General features: G+C 32.2%; 1 protein-coding gene across 1 annotated transcript in view; it reads right to left on the minus strand.

Annotated features, from left to right (window-relative positions):
- The window catches only part of LOC139503486 (metabotropic glycine receptor-like), a 36,859-nt gene that overhangs the window by 7,359 nt on the left and 8,176 nt on the right, over positions 1–21,324 (minus strand). The window contains exons 2-7 of the mRNA XM_071293275.1: positions 15,344–15,452; positions 11,836–12,174; positions 10,571–10,639; positions 4,490–4,599; positions 1,987–2,225; positions 950–1,088 (exon numbers count right to left, since the gene is read on the minus strand). Of these exons, the coding sequence (XP_071149376.1) occupies positions 950–1,088; positions 1,987–2,225; positions 4,490–4,599; positions 10,571–10,639; positions 11,836–12,174; positions 15,344–15,452 (1,005 nt within the window). The remainder of the gene's footprint in view (positions 1–949; positions 1,089–1,986; positions 2,226–4,489; positions 4,600–10,570; positions 10,640–11,835; positions 12,175–15,343; positions 15,453–21,324) is intronic.

A 21,324-nucleotide genomic window follows, 5' to 3' on the forward strand; every position in this document is an offset into this window, starting at 1 on the left:
TACATTATTTCCTTTAGTTTCATATTATACTTTAAGTATAAATAAGTAGATAGCATACAAATCGTTTTGAAACAGACGAATGTAAGGTATGCTACTTTGGTCAATTTTAATTTCAATAAAAAAAAGTTTAATTTCTATATATTCAATTTCATCTGGAATTCCGCATTCGACATTTCTAAGATTTAGAGCAACTAAAATATATCACATTCTTATTTGTTGGTAAAATCGTTTATCATTCTTTTTATATACCGTTATCGACTTTTTAGTTAAGAATTTTAAAATGGTTTACAAAATTATAATGAATATTCGTCATTCAATGATAGCTTAGTTTTCATAAATACAGTTTTCTAGATAACTGTCGAACTTTTGTTGTTCAGTAAAGTTTTTAGAGTTAGTCATAACACAGTATTGAGATAGGTGCATCAGAAGATGAAAATTACCTACATACATATAATACTATTGCATTAAACGCCTCGCAACATTAACAGTCTACCTATATAATTACCTAAATATGTTAAATAATAATGAAACAAGTTAGTATTGACACAACCTCACACAACTACCTTACACCATAAATAATAAACTGTAATGTTAGTAAATGCAGTGTATTATTATACCTTAGTTACAGTATAATTGAAAAAATATATATTAGCTAATTTAAGATTACGTGATGAGAACAAATTCGGATATTTTCCTCCAAATAGGTAAGGTCGGTTAATAACATCAACAAATTTTGTTGCCCGGTCAATAACCCTATTATTCTCTGCCGGTGAGGAGACCAAACGAAATGTTAATATTTGTTTAGTACTAATACATTGTAATAAAACAGTTACGACCCTATAAATCGGGCAATATCTAAAATTAAGTTTTGGACATTTTGGATATTCCCTCCTCATAGTGCTGTCATTGTAACAATTGCTGCAATATTTATCTCCTAAAATAAACTTACCTAAGTACATAAAATACTGTTGAAATAACTGCCTCATAGCATATTGCTGCAGAAATATATGTTCCTTCTGAATAATCAGAAGGGGCTGATCTTATACGATAGCAGAGGTATATACCAAAACATAGAAATAATAATTCAGCTGAAAAGGAAAAAGGAAACAATTAGCCACAAATAACTGGTTGAAAACTTAAAACATATACTAGTATCATTATAGAATTTCAGGATGTCGAAATATTTCACTTAGACATAGCTCTAATTCCATTGCCCTGCTTTTGCTATTCTTTTTATCCTTTTTTGCATAAAACCTTTTTTTTTTGGAATTTGGTAAGATTTCAAAATATTTTGGCCTCCAGCATCACTGAAGAGAAATGTATATCGAAATTTGCATCTGTTGCAGTAAACATTATATCGTTAATATTGTTGCTACTGTCTGTTGTTGAAACCGCATGTTGCCTTTTTAATCTCTTGACTACTTTTGTTTTTGTGTTGTACTTTCAATGACTTATCTCCTTTAACTACTTTCGTTCCTATTAAAACGGAACCATGTTCAATTTTAAAACATGCATCATGAAAACAAACTAAACAATATAAATGAATGATATATGTATCCTTCTTACATGTATATACTATGGAATTAAATTCATTAACAATTTCATTTGTTTACAGATCGCGTAAATAATATAAAATAACATCAGTAATACTTTAATATTTATTATTAAATTAATTAATAATGTTTATTGTTTATTTTCATATTTCTAAATTTCAGACCTAGTGCTTTTTTTAAAGTTAAATTAAAAATTTCCTTTATGAAAAGGACCAAAGAAACATTAATAATCGTTTTATTTCCATTTGAACCCATCTTGCCACATAACACATATAATACAGGACAAAAAAAACATACCTTCTTATTTGATATTTTGTGGCATAAATGACTGACACATATTTTAAAAATAAAATATTCAGTTGCTCTCCATACACTTACTACTGACTTCATGGAATTCTCAAGGAAAAATAATAACAGTAGAATAGACACTTACCACTTTCTATAACATATTCCCACCATCCTGATTTACATACTAAATATTTCAAATTGTCTTCAGGAGTAACACCTGTATCTAGAATAGTTTTTCCTTCTCTAATATGATCTAAAGTTACAGTTGTCCACACAGACATATATCCTAAAACTACTATTATAACACAACATAAGTATTTCATTAAATCTTTATCACGAACATGTACTCTGTGCGCTTTCCTTGACTGAAATTCTCCTAATAACCTGAAAATGAAATAATATTTCATGATTTATTGCGATCGATGAGATTTTTCAGGATTTTAAAGAGACTGTAGGTTTCTGAATGAAGTGTACAGAATTGATAATCATAGGCCAACTCTTTTGTAAGGGTTCCGCGGAACCGAGTGTCTCGCCTTCTTTATGAATTTAATTAATGTTTTAAGAACATTAACTGCAGACTGTATGTAATCTCAACTTGAAGAAAAGTCCATATATATAAGTAACATATGGAAAAACCGGTAATATGTTTAAAAAATTTCCTTTTGCATACTAGCTTTTGATCATAAACAAGCTGCTGTCAGTTTGGTAGAAATCAAGGATTGTTCAAGAAAGTTATCAAAATTTCTAAACAGTTTAACCCCAGAGTGAATATAGTGTTAACTGCCAGAAAAACTAAGTCCATTTATAAGTAAAATAAGAACAGAAAAAACTTTTTTTTTCACAAAATTTACTTCTTGATACGATCTTGTGATCATAAACAAGCATTGTCTAAGTTTGGAAGAAATACAGGATAGTTTAAGAACTTTTTTTTAAATTTCAAAAACTTTAACCACAGAATGAATAGTTATGGACAGTGACGACGGAATATAGGACCACTATGTCTCGCTTTTTCGACAAAAGTGGAAGGCTCGACAACAATAAACCTCGAAAAAAAAATAGAGAAAAATAGAGAAAACGGGGGTGTTTAAACATAAAGAATAGAGAATAGTGGTAAATATAGATATGGAATGAATAGTAATATTGTGGACTTTACAGAAACCTTGACATAATCTAATCTGCGGGCTTTTACAAAGTCAACTATCTGAAATATTCAGAAATTATTGGGAGGTTTTTATTATTGTGATAAATGTGACAGAGTTGTAAACGCAAACATTTAAACTCGCATTTTGAAATGTTTTATATGAATTTACCAGGAGTTTTCTCAAAATCGTAAAATTTAAAATCGCATTTAAGTCTAAGATATCAAAATCGCAATAATAAATGCACGCAATAATTTCTGAATTTACAGTATCTGAAATATTCAGAAAGGAACCCCAAAAAAAACACATATCAAGTGGTGTAATAACCATTGTGTAATCGATAGTTCATCTAAACTACGATTCTACTATCCAAGCCGAGGAAAATAATTGCAAATTTCAAATAATTTTGGTTAACTACAATTACGTGTTTTGTTTTGTTTAATCCAATTTAGCTATTTTTAATATTAACCAATACTAGTATGACATATTTTGACTAATTCGAAATTATCCGAAGAGTGTAATAACAATGATGAACCAACTTTTTTAATCGGATTTACGTTAAAAAATGTTATGTTTTTTTCACATATCTGATCAACTACATCATGTACATGAAATACCATCACTACTTTAATAAATTTTTTGTTTTTAAACTGAGAACATTATAGCATTATTATCTATTTCAGCCAGTTTGGTATGATGACCATCTAAACTGGACAATGAGAAATTTGGCATATGAATTACAGCAAAAACAGAAACTGAATTTTATTCTTGCATTGCATTGAAAAAGCAAAAAAATGTACAAATAAAATAAAACATGTATAACAGTATACGTTTTAGTCAATACCACGACAGAAAGGGTACAAAATATGTATTTTATGACAAAAACATCAGCAATAAACCAATCAAAATCCATAATCAAGTGTTTATACCCTTATCAGGGGTAACTATATTAGAATAGCATAGTATGATATGAATGCAACTTATTAACGACATGTTGTTCGGTGTGAGCCAAGGCACCGTGTTGAAGGCCGTACATTGACCTATAACGGTTTACTTTTATAAATTGTTATTTGGATGGAGAGTTGTCTCATTGGCACTTACACCACATCTTCCTATATCTATGGACAGTTCCTTTTCCTAAACATTCACAATTCACAAAGATGGAGGAATTCTAGTAATCGTTTAACTTGCTTACCTATTTTCGAATAGGGTGACACTTTTGCGTTTCTATCGTTTTTCTTCATATTGATATAAACAAAGTTGTTATGATACATTTGGCAGAGTATGATAACTTTTTATTTGTGTTATGTATTTTTAGCACATTTGCTGCTTTGCCTTACATTTAAACTTTAAATATCAATGTTTGCCGATGTGATAATAGGTTTTTTTTCATAAAAATTGTTTCTATTGTTTTTCTTCATAATGATATAAACAATAGAACTTATTTGTCATATCAAGAGTATTTACTCTTCTTGTGAATTCTTTTAGTACTTCTCAGCTTTGGCTTACCTATAAACTTTTAATATTAATGCACCATATACCACAGCAAATCCTAGCTCCCGAAACCATGGTAACACTAAACATATGGTCGTTGTAGGCTCAAAATATTGTATTATAACCTAGGAAATAGACAGAACAAAAAACATTAATATAGATGATTAAATTGTAATGTCATCGAAAGCATCATATGTTTTTTTTTTTCGAAATGTATAGACATAGTTGTTGATAATTTCTGTATTGTCAATGTTACATTGCTTGAACTTTTAAATTGTGTCAGAATGGAATATCAATTAATTCGATTCCCTCAGGTTTTGTTTGTTCCGACTATTTTTGTATATTCTAATTGGATTTTATGGTTTTAATATCGTAATCTACTATTACAATAATGCATAATGCAAATGGAACATTTTGTGAGTTTTGCACTTTCGTTACATATTGGGATGTATACATACAACCCATACTTAATCTAAGAATGGAAATGGGGAATGTGTCAAAGAGACAACAAGGCGACCAAAGAGAAGATAACAGCCGAATGCATTTAAGAACTTTACATTTATAAAAGAAACAAGACTAAACTTTTACAAGCATTTGCAATAGGAACAAGACTTAACTTTTACAAGTATTTATAAAAGAAACAAGACTTAACTTTTACAAGTATTTATAATAGAAACAAGACTTAACTTTTACAAGCATTTGTAATAGAAACAAGACTAAACTTTTACAAGTATTTATAAAAGAAAAAAGACTTAACTTTTACAAGTATTTATAAAAGAAAAAAGACTTAACTTTTACAAGTATTTTTAATAGAAACAAGACTTAACTTTTATAAGTATTTATAATAGAAACAAGACTTAACTTTTACAAGTACACGTAGTTATAATAGAAACAAGACTTAACGCATTGATAATAGAAACAAAACTTAACTGTTACAGGCATTTGTAATAGAAACAAGACTTAACGCATTTATAATAGAAACAAAACTAAACTTTTACAAGCATTTTTAATAGAAACAAAACTTTACTTTTACAAGCATTTGTAACAGAAACAAGATTAATGTTCTAAAAAGAAACACTACTGCTGTTTCAGTTAAGAGTAAAAGTCCCAAAACACCACTATTCTATAACTTAAACTGTTCAATTAAATATAGCAGTAAAGATAACCAGATGCTCCGCAGGGCGCAACTTAATACGACCACAGAGGTCGAACCCTGAACAGATGGGGCAATTATGGACACAACATTTAATCTTGATACAGCTTTGAATTTGGATTGTAATTAAATAGTTGACACAACATAGGTTTCTGACACAGAATGAATGTGGTCTAAGAACTTAAACTTAAAAACTTAAAACTTTTAAATTGGACAGTTACCTATTATGGTCCAATATCAAAAATCTAAATACATGGTTAGATTCAGCATATCATAGAACCCCAATAATTCATTTTTTGATGAAATCAAATAATGTTCAATTTTCGACCCTTCAGACCTGAATGTGGACCAATTTGATAACCGGGCCCAAATCTTAAAAATCTAAATACAAGGTTAGATTCAGCATATTGAAGAACCCCATATATTCAATTTTTGTTGAAATCAAACAAAGTTTAATTTTTTACCCTTTGGACCTAAAACCAATTTGAAAACCGGACAATACTGTGCAATTGAATATTTCTTCCTATTGCGCAAAACTGTGCAATTGAAAATTTCTTGCTATTGCGCAATATTGCGCAATATTGTGTAATTAGATATGTCTTGCTATTGCGCAATACTGTGCAATTGAAGATTTCTTGCTATTGCGCAATACTGAGCAATCGAAAATTTCTTGCTATTGCACAGTACTGTGCAATTGACGATTTCTTGCTATTACTGAATACTGTGCAATTGAAAATTTCTTGCTATTGCACAATACTTAATATAATAATTTTGGACCCAGATTTGGACGAACTTGAAAACTGCGCCCATAATCAAAAATCTAAGTACATGTCTAGATTCAGCAGATCAAAGAACCCCAAGAATTCATTTTTTGTTAAAATCAAGTTAGGTTTAATTTCGGACCCTTTGGACCTTAATGTAGACCAATTTGAATACAGGACCAAAATCTAAGAATCTGAATACACGGTTAGATTTGGCATATCAAAGAACCACAATAATTCATTTTTTGATGAAATCAAACAAAGTTTAATTTTTTACCCTTTTGGCCCATAATTCGTTGGGACCAAAATTCCCAAAATCAATCCAAACCTTCCTTTTGTGGTCACAAACCTTGTGTTAAAATTTCATAGATACCTATTAACTTATACTAAAGTTATTTTGCAAAAACCAAGAAAAATGCTTATTTGGAACCTGTTTTTGGCCCCTAATTCCTAAACTGTTGAAACTTAAACTCCCAAAACCAATCCCAACCTTCCTTTTGTGGTCATAGACTTTATTTTAAATTTCATAGATTTCTGTTTACTTATACTAAAGTTATTGTGCGAAAACCAAGAAAAATGCTTATTTGGGACCTTTTTGGCCCTTAATTCCTAAACTGTTGGAACCCAAGCACCCAAAATCAATCCCAACCTTCCTTTATCGTCATAAACCTTTTTTTTTATTTTCATAGATTTCTATTTACTTTTACTAAAGTTAGAGTGCGAAAACCAAATGTCTTCGTACGACGACGACGACGCCAACGTGATACCAATATACGACCAAAAAATTTTCCAATATCGTATAAAAATGTGAAGTCAACGCAAGCTTCTGAAATGGCATTATCATAAAGGGAATAATTGTATTACTAAAAATGAATTAATCAGTTTTGTATTTGCAGAGTTCATATAATTATACACAGGAGGAGAAGAATTGCAATAAAGCCACATTGTTAAGAGCATGATCATGTTATATTTTGAAAACCTTATCATTCATTAAAACTTCAACTTTTAATATCATCGAGACATCGAACTAAAACTAGTTTTCAATATCAAATATAAATACCTGTCAAATACAGTAATTCACCAAGCAAGTGTGGCTAGTATGGGTTTTAATTATTGTGAAATTAATGGGGAATTCGTCTGTGACACACATGCAGATGATGCCCCTGCTTGCATTTATCGGTATATAAGGACATGACTGAAGAACGCTATAAAGGCAACAGTAGTATACCGGTGTTCAAGGGTCATAAATCGATTGAGAATAAACAAATTCGGTTTACAAACTAAAAAATGATTAAAACACGTCAACTATAAGTGGAAAGATGGAACAACAGGAACATTGAATTACAACAAAAACAAATGCCAACAAACATAGAAACGAAATATTTGTTTGATAACAACTATTCCTGACTTGGTACGGGACATTTTAGAAAAAAAAGTCACGCAAACAAAAACTTATTCTGAGTCTTGTGGTTATAAGCATTGTGTAAAAGTTTCATAAGTTGTTTGGATGAGGCAACATAGGTAACAACCTCTGGATCCGCCAATGGTCTATGATTCGTTTACCTTGATGGCTTAATAACCAAAAATGATTCAGACGCTATACATGCTATACATTGCCGTTGAAAAAGAATTGGAAGTTGGATGTGCTTGTTATGCTTTGCATCAAGTGACAAGTGAAAAAAGCAAATGAGAGGGATGTGGTATGATTGCCATACGACCACAGGGTATGAGATGAGAACAATTAAAAATCAACGTTCAGCCTACAACAATGAGCTAACCTAATGTCAACAGTAAACAAAGAAGGATACTGTGTGTCAAAATGCGAGAGAATTAAAACGGAAACAGCAACAATAAACGAATAATTAAGATTGTAGCTAGAAACCAACGGCAACCATTAAATTACAGGCTCCTGTCTTGTGATAGGTGCATAAAGAATTTTACAAGGTTAAATATTTTTGGGGGAGTTATAATATGATTTTAATACCAATTTCATGAACATGTAGTTTTTCTATGCTAGAATAACAATACGAAACTTATTGACTTCATTGAACGAAATGTTTACGTACACCCTTCATATAAAACCCATTTGAATAATTTGACCTTGAAGATTTTTGACTGGTTTGGTCAATTTTGTGAAATTGTATTCGAGTTTCAGAATAGTAAATCCAATCCCTGTGTAATATATATGTTAAACGTCGTAACGGGAACGTCAAAACAGCCAATTTTTAGCATGTTAAGATTTCTCTATCCACTATATCTTTAATAAGACTCTTTTCATTCTTGAAACATCATCTCACAATTAACATCCCACTCCCTCTTTTTCAATCTTATACAATGAATAAAATGTATGTTTCACCACCTGTAAGTCAATTTAGTCTAGTTACAAATAAAGTAATAGCAAATCTCATTAAAGGAACTTAAAAAGGCAATTAAACTACCTCTTGACCCTTGTAACATGTGACCAATACAATTCATATTGGAAATTCAACAGATTGTCATCATATCGAAAGAAGTGCAATTAGCATAAACGTAATATGCCGGGGAACTCGAGTTATCTATCTGCATTCGGAAGTCGATGGAGTAGAAAATCCATCTAGAGGAATAATAGTTGATATTGATTCGAGACTTGTTGGTTTCTTATCAAAGCCAATGGGGCGCTGCTGGGAAATTGAACATATTATATAGAAGAAAATACTAAATATGATCAGCAAGAAAAATATGATCAGCAAGCATTTTTTTTTTCCAAACTTCAATTTCCATTGAAACTATGGAAATATATGATAAAAGATACGATACAAGAGTGGTACATATTTAAAAATATGTTAATAGAGTGTAAGCAAGTATTCACAAATATATATACCTAGATATATTCACGATGAAGTTATAATAATTATAATTTTAATTCAATCAATTACAGTAGTTTCTATAAACATATTATGTATCATATGTCATTGCAAAAGAGGGACGAAAGATACCAAAGGGACAGTCAAACTCATAAATCTAAAACAAACTGACAACGCCATGGCTAAAAATGAAAAAGACAAACAAACAACAGCACACATGACACAACATAAGAATAAACAACACGAACCCCACCAAAAAACTAGGGGTGATCTCAGGTGCTCCGAAAGAGAGGCGAAAGATAACATGCAAACAAAATGTGTTCTGTAAGACGGTTTCTGAAGTGAATGGGTTGGACCATACATGGTGGAATAAATGAGGTTACATCCTTGGTAAAATAGAGAAATGGTGGAGTGGTTACACAGAACAAGAGAAATAGAGAAGTCATACATAAACTATTAAAGAAATAAAAGATCAAAAAAATATTGGAAAGTACTGATATATGACTTATAAGGAATATGTAGAATATGAATGCTCCAAAAATGATAATGTACACCCCAAAAAAGCCAACAAACTCAAATGCCTGGATTAATTTATTTACAGGAAATTAAAATAATAATCTGAAAAACAGATGGCGAAACAAGACGCAACAGTAGTAAACTAATATTCAAATTTTACTAATTAAGAATAAAAAACTGAGAAAATTGCTTAGTGTACATGCATTGATTTGTGATTGTGTTAGTTTTAGGAACCAACAGTGTCATGAGGATTGATACTTTGAATGCAGATGTATTAGCATTGGCATATATATCCCAATTCCAAGAAAAAAATCAAAATAACAAAAATACCGAACTCCGTCTAAGGAAATTTCAAATCGGGAATTTCTTTATCAAATCACAAAATCTAAAGCTGAAACACACCAAACCAATGAAAAACAACAGTCATATTTTTTACTTAGTACAGACATTTTCGAATGAAGATAATGGATTAAACCTTGTTTTATAGCTAGCTTAACATATTATTTGTATTCATTTTACGTCCCTTCACTAATAGCTAATTGACTGTTTTGCATAGTGTAGTTGTATTGCCATTTTGCATAGTGTAGTTGTATTGCCATTTTCATGTCTCATTTTCGTCGACATTAAATGCATAGTTGACATGTTAAATGATTAGCGTTTGCGTTTTCTATAATAAAAAAAAATAACACACAGGAGACACTTATATCAATCTTTTTCAACAGTTTACGTATAAATAGCCACGGATAGCCTTGGCATAAATAACAAAATTTTGACGAAGATGATCATCACTATTTACTATGATGTCACTTCACAGTGTACTTACTGTAGCATAAAGAAAGACTGCACCAATAAGGATAATCTCGAGTAAAACCCACATACCACTAACCATCACCTGTTATAAATAAAGAACAAAACATTAAATAAATTTAATTGCATACTTGACGCCATCAGATGGCCATTTTAACATGAAAAACTGTATGTAAAACTTTTATCGTGCATTTCATTTCATAATGGCCCTTTCCAGCAGACTTTGTTCGAATAAATACTAGCAAGCAAAATTTAATCAGATTACGAGTTACATGCGTTTCAAACGGGATGCCTTTACCTGCAAATTTGTTAAAGTAAGTTCAAGATTTTCTTTCATTTAATTGAAAAAGGTGACTCTGTTTGCTTAGCAATTTTATTAGTATTTTTCTCCGTTTAAAATGTCCAAAAGAACATATGCTTTTAAATTAATACACTGATAAATCGGCTCGTAACTGTGCTATTTCTTTATTTATCGAATTCGTTGTAAGATTCACCCTTTTTCTTAAAAGCACATGCAGCGAGACACTTTCTTACTGAAGAGTTCAGTAGGGTTCCTTCAACAATATGGTGCCAAACAAGGCAATAATAGTTACATTTAATACATCCAGAATACTTTTACGTAACTTTGATTGGCCAATGCACTACAAAAGTTTTATTATATTTCCATATCCACCCACATATGATCAAACAAAACATCTATGAATGCAAGTGCTTTCCATGACAACGTTCAAACAAATGAACGTTTTGATTTATTTTGTAATTTCATGGTAGTAGCATTAAAATGTAATAACTATTCAGAAAAGAATGATTCTTGTAATATAACTTCGTTGTAAACATATTGAACGTGCGCACATTTTCAGTACGGTCCTCCGGGCGGACAATACCTACAAATTGTGCTTCGGTCATCGCTTTAAAACCCAAAGGAAATTACAAAAAGAACCATTGAATTCTCAGATAAAGAACTGTGTTTACTAAGATTGAAATATCTATTGAATAACTAATATTAGTTGTACTCCTGTTGAGTCAAACCTAATTTCCTCCATATCTTACTACAATTGGTTGGGTTCTAATATCATTTACAAGTTAAGAGGCCGATGCAGGGAGGCCCTAGTTTGTATTGTTGACCATGCAGAAGACATATTTCAAACAAAATAAAACTCTGCTTTTGTTCATGTTTGTTTCGATAGTGCAAGCACAGAGGGTTGTTTGAACATACTGCACTCCTGCGAATATTAAATGAAAAATAGAAGACAAAATAGAAGTAGCAACATTTTTACTTACTTTTGTCTTGCGTAGTCTTAAAACGGCCACGCCAATCACTAGTGAAACTGTAATACAGAAACTCTGTATACCAAGAGGAATACCGCGGAGTAATATATTATATTCCGCCATACATGGCGTTTTGTCATCACACAGTTCACATCCGGGCAAGCATGGAAGACATTGAAAGTCACTGCTATTCATTGATGATTTGTTGTAATAGTCATCTAGAAACGAATTTTCCATTGTAATTCCAGAGAAATATTTAGTTGTAGCGTTCTGAAGGGGAAAGTAGTACCCAGGTCTACAGACGCATTTGTAACTTCCGGCACGCAATCCTCCACCAGGTATGTGTTCACACTGAAAAAAATTCCAACATTAATCTATAATGTTAACATAGATGCGTGCATAGTTATACAAAGGACACGAGAAGGATATTAAAAGGACATTCAAACCCATAAGTCGAAATCAAAGAAGCAAAGTCGTCATTGAGCAGGTCCAACATGACAAGGTTTAATCCAACCTGCGACCTTTAGATGTTGAGAAAACGACCTGGCGACCTGACGTCTCTTTTTAAAAAGTAACATTGTGACCTTGAGCAAATTTTAAACGTGACCTTGTGACCTAAGGGTGTTACCCTAGTGTAGCCCCATTGATACTGTCGCAAGATTTTCTGATTCTGTCATAAACATTTTAGAAGATTTTACATTGCTTCTAATTTGTTCTGAAAATAATTCTCTGCGGAATCTTCTAAATAGTAAATCATATGATAAGAATCTACAAACTCGGTCCCTAATATATCAAATGATGATAATACTTATTTCATTATTTCTGATTTATTCTCCTATCTATTGTTGATTGTATAGATAATAAACAACATGAAAATATTACCAAATATATATAAAATGACAACGAATACATGAATATGTGGGTTGAAACTACACTGGATAATATTGATGCAATTCTATGTTTACCAGACTGAAATCTAAGACTAGTACCACGTTAACACTTAGAGTTTCAAAGTTAGTTTCTTCAGACAAAAGTACAAAACAATTGCGCACTTGAAAGCACAATCTAAAACGCACCAATACCGGGTAAGGAAAGGATTCGCGAGAATCGGTCAATGCATACTTTTAGTTTATTCTTAGATGCATGATCTTTTTTATTAGTTTTTATTGGCTTTGAGCTACACTGTAGCTGTCAGTAACTGCGAGTACTCTCAGACCTGTTCTTAGTGTATTTTTGTTGTAAGGATGTACAAGTACCCAGCCACGTCCACTCTGTAGTTTTGTAAGACGTATTTCTATTTGTATGCATCTGATGCTTTTACAACTGATTTTAATATTCGTTCTAATGTTGTACTGTTACACCACTGTCCCCGGGGATGGTTGGGTCCCGCTAACATGCTTAACTCCGCAACATTTGGTATGTATGTGACTCTCCCAAATCTAGGGAGTGTAATTCAGTGGTTGTCCTTTGTTGTTGTGTCGCATTTTTTTTTTTTTTCGTTTATTTTTTGTACACAAATTAGGCCGAGTTTTCTTGTTAGAATTGTTTTACATTTGTAGATCCAGAATTTTTAAAAATGGAGGGACCACCAAGGTTAGATTAGGAGTGGGACATGTATAAAGTATATCGCCCCCCCCCCCCCCTTTCCCCATAAATCCATTACTGCTAAAATCACTAATCAAAAAGCATTTCAAGAGTAAAACAAGATGAATGAAAAATTATTGATAACATGGCAGCCATCGCTTAAAAACCAAGTTCATAAGTTATGTCGTTAGTTTTCTCGTTTGAATTGTTTTACATTGTCATTTCTGGGCCTTTTATAGCTGACTATGCAACATGGACTTTTTTCATTGTTGAAGGCCGTAAAGGTGACCTATGGTTGTTAATTGCTGTGTTATTTTTGGTCTCTTGTGGAGAGTTGTCTCATTGGCAATCATATCACATCTTTTTTTATAGTTTTATTTTTTGGAATTTACACATTTACAATATCTATAACTGTATATCGACGTCATCTTATTACTGTATCCAATATTGTGACAAGGTTCATATTTTTTCAATCGACCTACCAGAGAGCAAACAAAACTTTCTCTAAACTTCTAAATCCCTTACTTTATAGTATGTGCATGGGGGGCAATAGGGGGTCCGTTAACATGTTAAAAACACCTCGATTTTGAAGTTAACAACAAATGCAAAAATGCTAATAACAGTTAATATAGTAGGTTGAAAACAGTTAACAGCTTTAATTGATCTCAGATAACAGTCAACAACACATTGAAAAGGGCCATAACAGGTTAACACAAAAAGGTATTGATCAATCTAACCTCTTTGTAGAATATTAACGCAACTAAAAAGAATAGACATTTAAATAGGTGTCAAGATAAACAGTTATTTTTTGCTGAACTGAAATGTCACTTAATGTTTCATGTATAGACTGCGGTATAATATACTCTTAAAGTGTATTTGCTTCAGAAATTTAGAGTTACAACACTTTTATAAAAAAAAAAAGAGGAGAAAAACACACAAAAAGAAAAAAACTACAAAATTTTAAAATTAATATGATGCGACAATGATTGCTTGAACCTCTATAACACAAGCTAAAATTGTGCAAAATCCGCCTGAATTGTAACAGAACCTAGTCGGGACGATTCTTGATAGAAACTGAACCAATTTAGAGCTTGAAATATTGTAAATACTACTGATCTTGTTGAAGACATGTTGTTCTCTAAGATGTCTGTGTATGGTTTTAATTTTCGTTGGGTTGTTGTTTCATTGACATATTCATCTCTTTTCATTCATCTTTGCTATCAAACTTCAACGAAAACTAGACGCCCTGGTTCGTCTTTACAAACACTATAGACGAACAATAATCCAAAACGCACAATACATCCAACTGCATATTGTACACCACAAATCCAGCTGGATGGAGGTCTGTTATTCTATATAACCTTTGTTTGAGCACCACATTATTCTCTGGGTTTTATAAATGATTTGTGCTAATTTTTCTCTAGACCACTATCATGACTATAAACCCCTGCATACTCTCAACAATGCATTATACTTCTTGTTCAAAACATAAGATTAAATAGAACTATATGCTAGGTCCGTGTTCTTGTTTTGTCGAAACTGTAGTATTCAAGAATTAAACGTTCGACAAGAAAATGATGCCTATGGATATTTCATATCTAATTTATGAAAAAGATACTTGTAAGTGAAAAATGGCTATAACGTATGCAAGTAATTCTGTACATGCTCATCTTGTAATACGCCGGAGTTTGGTGATTCCTAAAGAAAGAATAAATCCAGAGCTTCAATACAACCTAGTGAAGAAATGTCAATTTTCGAGGGGGATAAACATTTGAGGCTCTGGACAGGGGATCCTTCATGATTTTTATTCTTAATTTTTTAAAACCATGCTTATTTATTTTGCTCAATATTCTCCATTCTAGAAATTTTGACTGCCTGTTTTTCTCTTTTCTTTATACCTTTTATCCATGTAGTGTTTGTTAAAAAAAGCTTTTACCTGCGTGGTTTCTGTATAACATTTATGGGACTTGGAGAACAAGGAGTCATCTTGAGCACACTGGTTTATATCTGTCTTGTTAAGATCGATCTCTATCATCACGACACCTCTGAAAATAAAAAAATGACATATTACAGTACGGGTAATTTTTTTATGCTGAAATTGTTTTCGTATAAAATGTATGTACAGGTATACGAATTGTCGGTATTCGCAAAATAAGTTGTGAAAAGGGGTATATGTTTAACCTGTTTGTCATGAAGAGGTAAACGAATTCAACTCTGTCGTACAAAAAAGGGATGAGCAGATATAGAAATTCAGATTGTTCGTATAAAAAGTTGCGTACAGATTTACGAATCCACCTTGTTCATATATAAAGCGATGAAAATATATACAAATTCAGGTTATTCGTAGAAAAAGTTGCGTTATCCACCTTTTTCGTATAAAAAAGTGATGAACAGATATAGAAATTCAGATTATTCGTATAAAAAGTTGCGTACAGATTTACGAAATCACCTTGTGTGTATTAAAAGTGATGAGCAGATATACAAATTCAGATTGTTCGTAAAAAAAGTTGTATACCGATTTCCAATCATGACATAAAATACCTATGTGTATATAAAGCAACTGACACAACGAAAAGTAAAGGAACAACGCTAACATTGCTGTTGTTGTTGATTTTCAAAATCGCACTGATTACTAGCACTGGGAAATATGAACAAAGGAGGCTCTCATATACCAACACACCAACCCCTTCAAAAAGAATCAAAGTTAATACCTTTGATAACACTTGTCGAAATGCACATCTGATGTAATAAATTTGCCAAATTGGTACCGTTAATGCGATAATTAATTTAAGGAAAATCCGCATAATTAACAAGCTAAAAGGGAAGATGTACATACTTTCATAATTTATCAGATAATCAGATAATCCCAATGATAAACAAACATTAATACTACCAGAGGCACATCAACTGTTATGTTATGCTCTTACTCTTACGACACTGACGTAGTATCGAAAAGAAAAGAAAGTGAGTTTTAAAGACTATCAAACCGGACAGATAACTTGCTTTACATTATAAGTATGAAAGGTTTACAAGGGTGCTAATAAACTGACTTCAAATTCATTGGCAAAGAGGACAAACGCTCTCCCTCCACAGTGCAAATAAAATTTAATAGCTACACTCCGTGATATTTTAGCAACTAGTGCCACTTATACCTCATTTTTCCTAGAACCCTTCTTCCGCTCATGAAGTTAATTTTTTTAATGATACAGTAGTATCACGTCATATAGTGGTGCTTTTTCATGAATTATTATTTTGCATGACACCTACACAAGTTTAAGTTGTTAACATTCAAATTGCACAAAGCAGCCGAAACGACCTAAATGAGCAAAAGCAGTAATATCGACCAATCGATATCAAGTTCTGCATTCACTTCTTTTTTTTTACATCTAAGTCTTTTCAAACCACATAATCAATCAAAATAAAATATATTGTATAATATTGATTGTAATGTTTGTGTCTGCATCACAGGTGAAATTTACAATGATGCGTCTATGTGAACTTGCGTGACGTAACAGTTACCATAGTAACCGTATACCTATATGACAACAGATCAATAAGTTATTTCATTCATAAAAATAGTATCGTAGAATGTGTAGGAGGGGATAAGCTATTGTCAAAGTAATTGTTTCGTCTACTTATTAACAAAATGACTATTTGTAGTTACAGCAGTATCTCAAATATAGTGGGCGGAATCACGCCATTAAATTTGAACAAGATTCTCAGTTCAAGAGGTTATCTATTCTCAGTTTCTGATTTATTTAAACATTGTTAAAAGGTCAAGGTTTTTGCTTGCCTCTTTGAAATTATGTTGCATTATTTAAATATACCCAACAGATAAAGCAAAACTACTAGTTAATTACAGGAATACGTTTTAAAATTTCACTGGAAGAACATCTGTTCTCAAAAACTATTATGTTTAAGTTCATTAGAAAACGAGAAATGAAAACAAAAACACACATAGTACCGTCATTTAATTGCAGTTTCCTATTAAAAAGCAATAGTAATAACTAATCGCTCAAAATTTTCAGTATTATACTTCTAAAAGACAGGCGAACGATACAAGGGATATTTTAAAAAGAAACAATTAAACCGACAATTAACATCATGGCAAACAAAACGATTAAAATAAACAACTGCCCGCAAAACACTAGTGCATGGCAATGTCCATATATTCTGAAAATATTTCCTGCCAAACCAAGTTTCTGAAATATTTGGTGATGTCTGAATTTGAAAGTATGCGACATCCTCACTAACATACATATATGCATGCCTTAATGATTATGAACCAATAAAAAATCAGGCTTTGTCCCCTACGTCAATCGTCTTGCCTTTAACGTTGAAAGGTTTAGATTTTTAAAAGTTTCAGACGAAGGGGGACATTATTTTGGTTTCTTTTCTTTTAGTTATAGACTGACAATGTAGAGATGACAAACTGTTTGCCAACGATGGTCAAAAATAGACCAACATTATGCGTGCGCAATCATAACGTATGACCTTCAAGATTGGATTGCTGCTTTCAGCTGACTGACAGTTGAAAGCAGCAATATAACAGTCTGTTATAAGGGGTTTGTTTCCCAGTTACCACCCATAATCCTAAATAGATTAATTTAGCCTTAAATTTCCAGATTTTTTTTTATGAACATAGCCTTCATTATTCCTGCCAGGTTTGAAATGTCAGAATAAATAGGACAAGCATTTAAAAGATTGAAATAAGGAAGTATTTATACATGATGGCCAATATGACATTTATATAGCAAAGACCGCCGAATCACACGGTTTCCACCAATAAAAACGAATTCATGAGACAGATAACTATTTTCTGCCCGTGACGACTCCATTAACAGCAAAGCTTTTAAAATATTTCACAAGGTCAATGAGGAAGACAGAAGAAATTCAATACTTTTGATTTGGATAAAAAAAAACTATGTTATTCTCCTTGACCTCGGATTTTAATCAATAATCAAACATTTTAGTGAGCTCTTAATTTGTTTATTTTAGAAAAGTTTGTACTTCTTGTTTGATGTCCCTCTAAATGTCGCTGGTTATTATCGTTTTTTGTCTCATTAACGTATGTATACCCAACGGTCTAAATATGTATACCCCAATTCTGCTGTCCGTTAAAAATACACAAAGTCAAATATTAACTTAACTGATTGTTCGTACTATGTACGTTTATCGACTAGCAAAAGGTTACACAAGAAAGAATTTTAGTCTACAAATGCTTGCAGTTAAGCAGAAATTGGAAGTGTAAACGAAAGTTTATCAAAGACTATATGGAACAACTTAATCCCCTCAAATATTAATACTTCCTAACGTCATATCTGGTACAGGACGCTGGTTGTAAATCTAGCGCAGCAATGTCGCGTTGTATAGAATAGTTAATGTATAAAACGGTGAGTGGTTAATGTCTTTCTCAACAGTTTCGATCGTTGTTTGGCGTTACGTTTTTGTTTTTACAAATTTCTAGCTATTTCGTGTCCCCAATAATACCAAACTGAACATACGTCTGGCACTATGATATCATATTTCTGGTTCTTCTGGTCTTCTTCCATTAATAGTCTAAATATATTTGAAAAAAACGACAAGTCTGTAGATGATATGCATGAAACATTTGTGACTGGACGTTAATATATAAATAAATCAATCAATCATGGAGGGTGAAACAATAAACCGATGAAGAAAAAAACAATAACCATGATAACCAAAATATCAAAGAAAGTTTATTTTGTGTTATTCATTATTATCATTATTTGTTTATAGAAAAACAAAGACCTAATATACATTACAACTTTAACAAGACAGCACTAGTCACCTTTAAGAAAATAACGCTAAATATATAACGGTTAGTAGTGTACTTACACCGAACCGCTGTAAGGAAGCGTCGAAAGCGCATATAAAATTAAGAAAAGTTGAGCGTTGAGCTGCTTATGTCACCTATTATAACCAGAACCTTCGTATAATGGTGAAATGTTGAGAACTGCATGCATATGTTATATCTATGTGTCATGTGTGTGATCCCAATCCAAATTTTGGATTTGAAATCACCTAAATTATTTGACGTGACTATATAAAGTATTGGTACCTTTTCAGTCAGGAAAGCTAACTTGATGCATGAATATGGAGTGCAAATGTGCATCCAGAGTTTTGATAAGAGGGTGTAAACTTATAAACCTTACGAGTGTGACTTGTAAACATTCGTATACATTAAACTATATGTAGCATATAGCATGATAAGGAGTGCCCGGGACCAATATCCCTAAATCATTGGTGCTTACTATCTGTACATTGCGTAGATGCTGCACGTGCATGTGTATTGTAAATTAGGTAGAGGCAGCATGCACGTGTCTGTATTGTACATTGGGTAGAAGCTGCACGTGTCTGTATTTAACAGTGTTTACCATTCTCATGTATCTACAGGGATCTGAGACAGGGATAGTAAGTTTTCATATGGTATGTACATCGACATGTGTTTTCCCTGAAGTTTAATTATATGTATTGAATGTATAAAACAGATGTTGAATTATATAAACCAAAATGCATGTTCACAGTCTGGCAATTAAATTAAATGGAAACCTTACTGGGGTCCCACGAAGGTTGTTTTATATAGATTCATACATTATGGGGCCTTTTATAGTGGATATAGTTGTCTCACTGGGGAATCACACTACATCTCCTTTTTTTGTTATGTTGAGGTCACATTTGGTTGATTAGCTTTACTTTTTTCCATTTACATTGTAAAGAAACGCGATGGCAACAACACACATAGAATTATTCCCTATAAAGCGTTTTTAACTAGCCAATTGTTATATATCCTTGGTTCATTGAGCACAATTGTGTTACCCTATCAAACCCAGTGGCGGATCCAGACATTTTAAAAGGGGAATTCTCAACCAAGGATAAAGGGGGTCAAGCTATATGTCCTCATTCAAAAGCATTGATCGTCAAAAAAAGGGGGGGGGGGGTCCAACTCCGAAACGACCCTAGATCCGCAACTTAAATCTATTCCAGGATTTCCAGAATTTTCCTATATATATCATTGCAAAATTGATCGAGATTAAGAATGACCTCTAGTGGTTGTATGACTGTCTTAATTCATTGACTGAAAAAATCAGCTAAAGTTCGATAGCAATAAGAACTGTAAAAGATTTTATTATACTTATTGCCCTTCAGATTTATGTCATTTTGTTTTTCATATTTAGTATACTCATGTAGTAACTGATGTAGCTAGGCTTCAGGGTGATTTTGATTCTAAAAAGGATGGTGTATTTGTATGTCTATTTTGCTAATATTTTAGTACCATATGTTACCAGGTTTGAGGGTGATTTGGATCCTTAAAATTAAAAAAAAGGATGGTTTAATCAATTGATTGGAAGCAGATGAATTTTGTCATGAATTTTTTGTTGATTGCTCTATTTCTATGAATGGTCATATTTGAAGGCGTTTGGTGTCAAAAAAATGTATTCTTAAACGATGATAAACATGATATCTTAAGGTGTTTTCCATTGGACCTTCGAGGAAAGAACCATTACAGCCAATGTCAGCGAGTGTGTAGGGAAAGGTAGAATCATTGGTTAGCTTGCTTGTTAGATGAGCCATGAAGTCAGTATAAGGTAAGGTAAACTACCCTCCTTTAACAGTAGACTATATTGTCCGACAATTAAACAATCTATCGGTCAGTAAGACTAGACTACTTCGAAAGGAGGGTAGTATACCTTACCTAATAATGACTTCACGTTCAGCTTACAAACAAGCTAACCAAGGATTCTACCTTTCCCTACACACTCACTGGAATCGGCTGTAACATTTATGCCAAATAAATAATGAAGTATGCTTGACATACATGACATTGGCCCTTCGAAGGTATGGTCCTCAACTATTTATCTGATATCATTCATGTATCAGTTTACTAAGATCTTG

The sequence above is a fragment of the Mytilus edulis genome, chromosome 14 (genome assembly GCF_963676685.1).
Source record: "Mytilus edulis chromosome 14, xbMytEdul2.2, whole genome shotgun sequence".
Classification (NCBI taxonomy): Eukaryota; Metazoa; Mollusca; class Bivalvia; order Mytilida; family Mytilidae; genus Mytilus; species Mytilus edulis.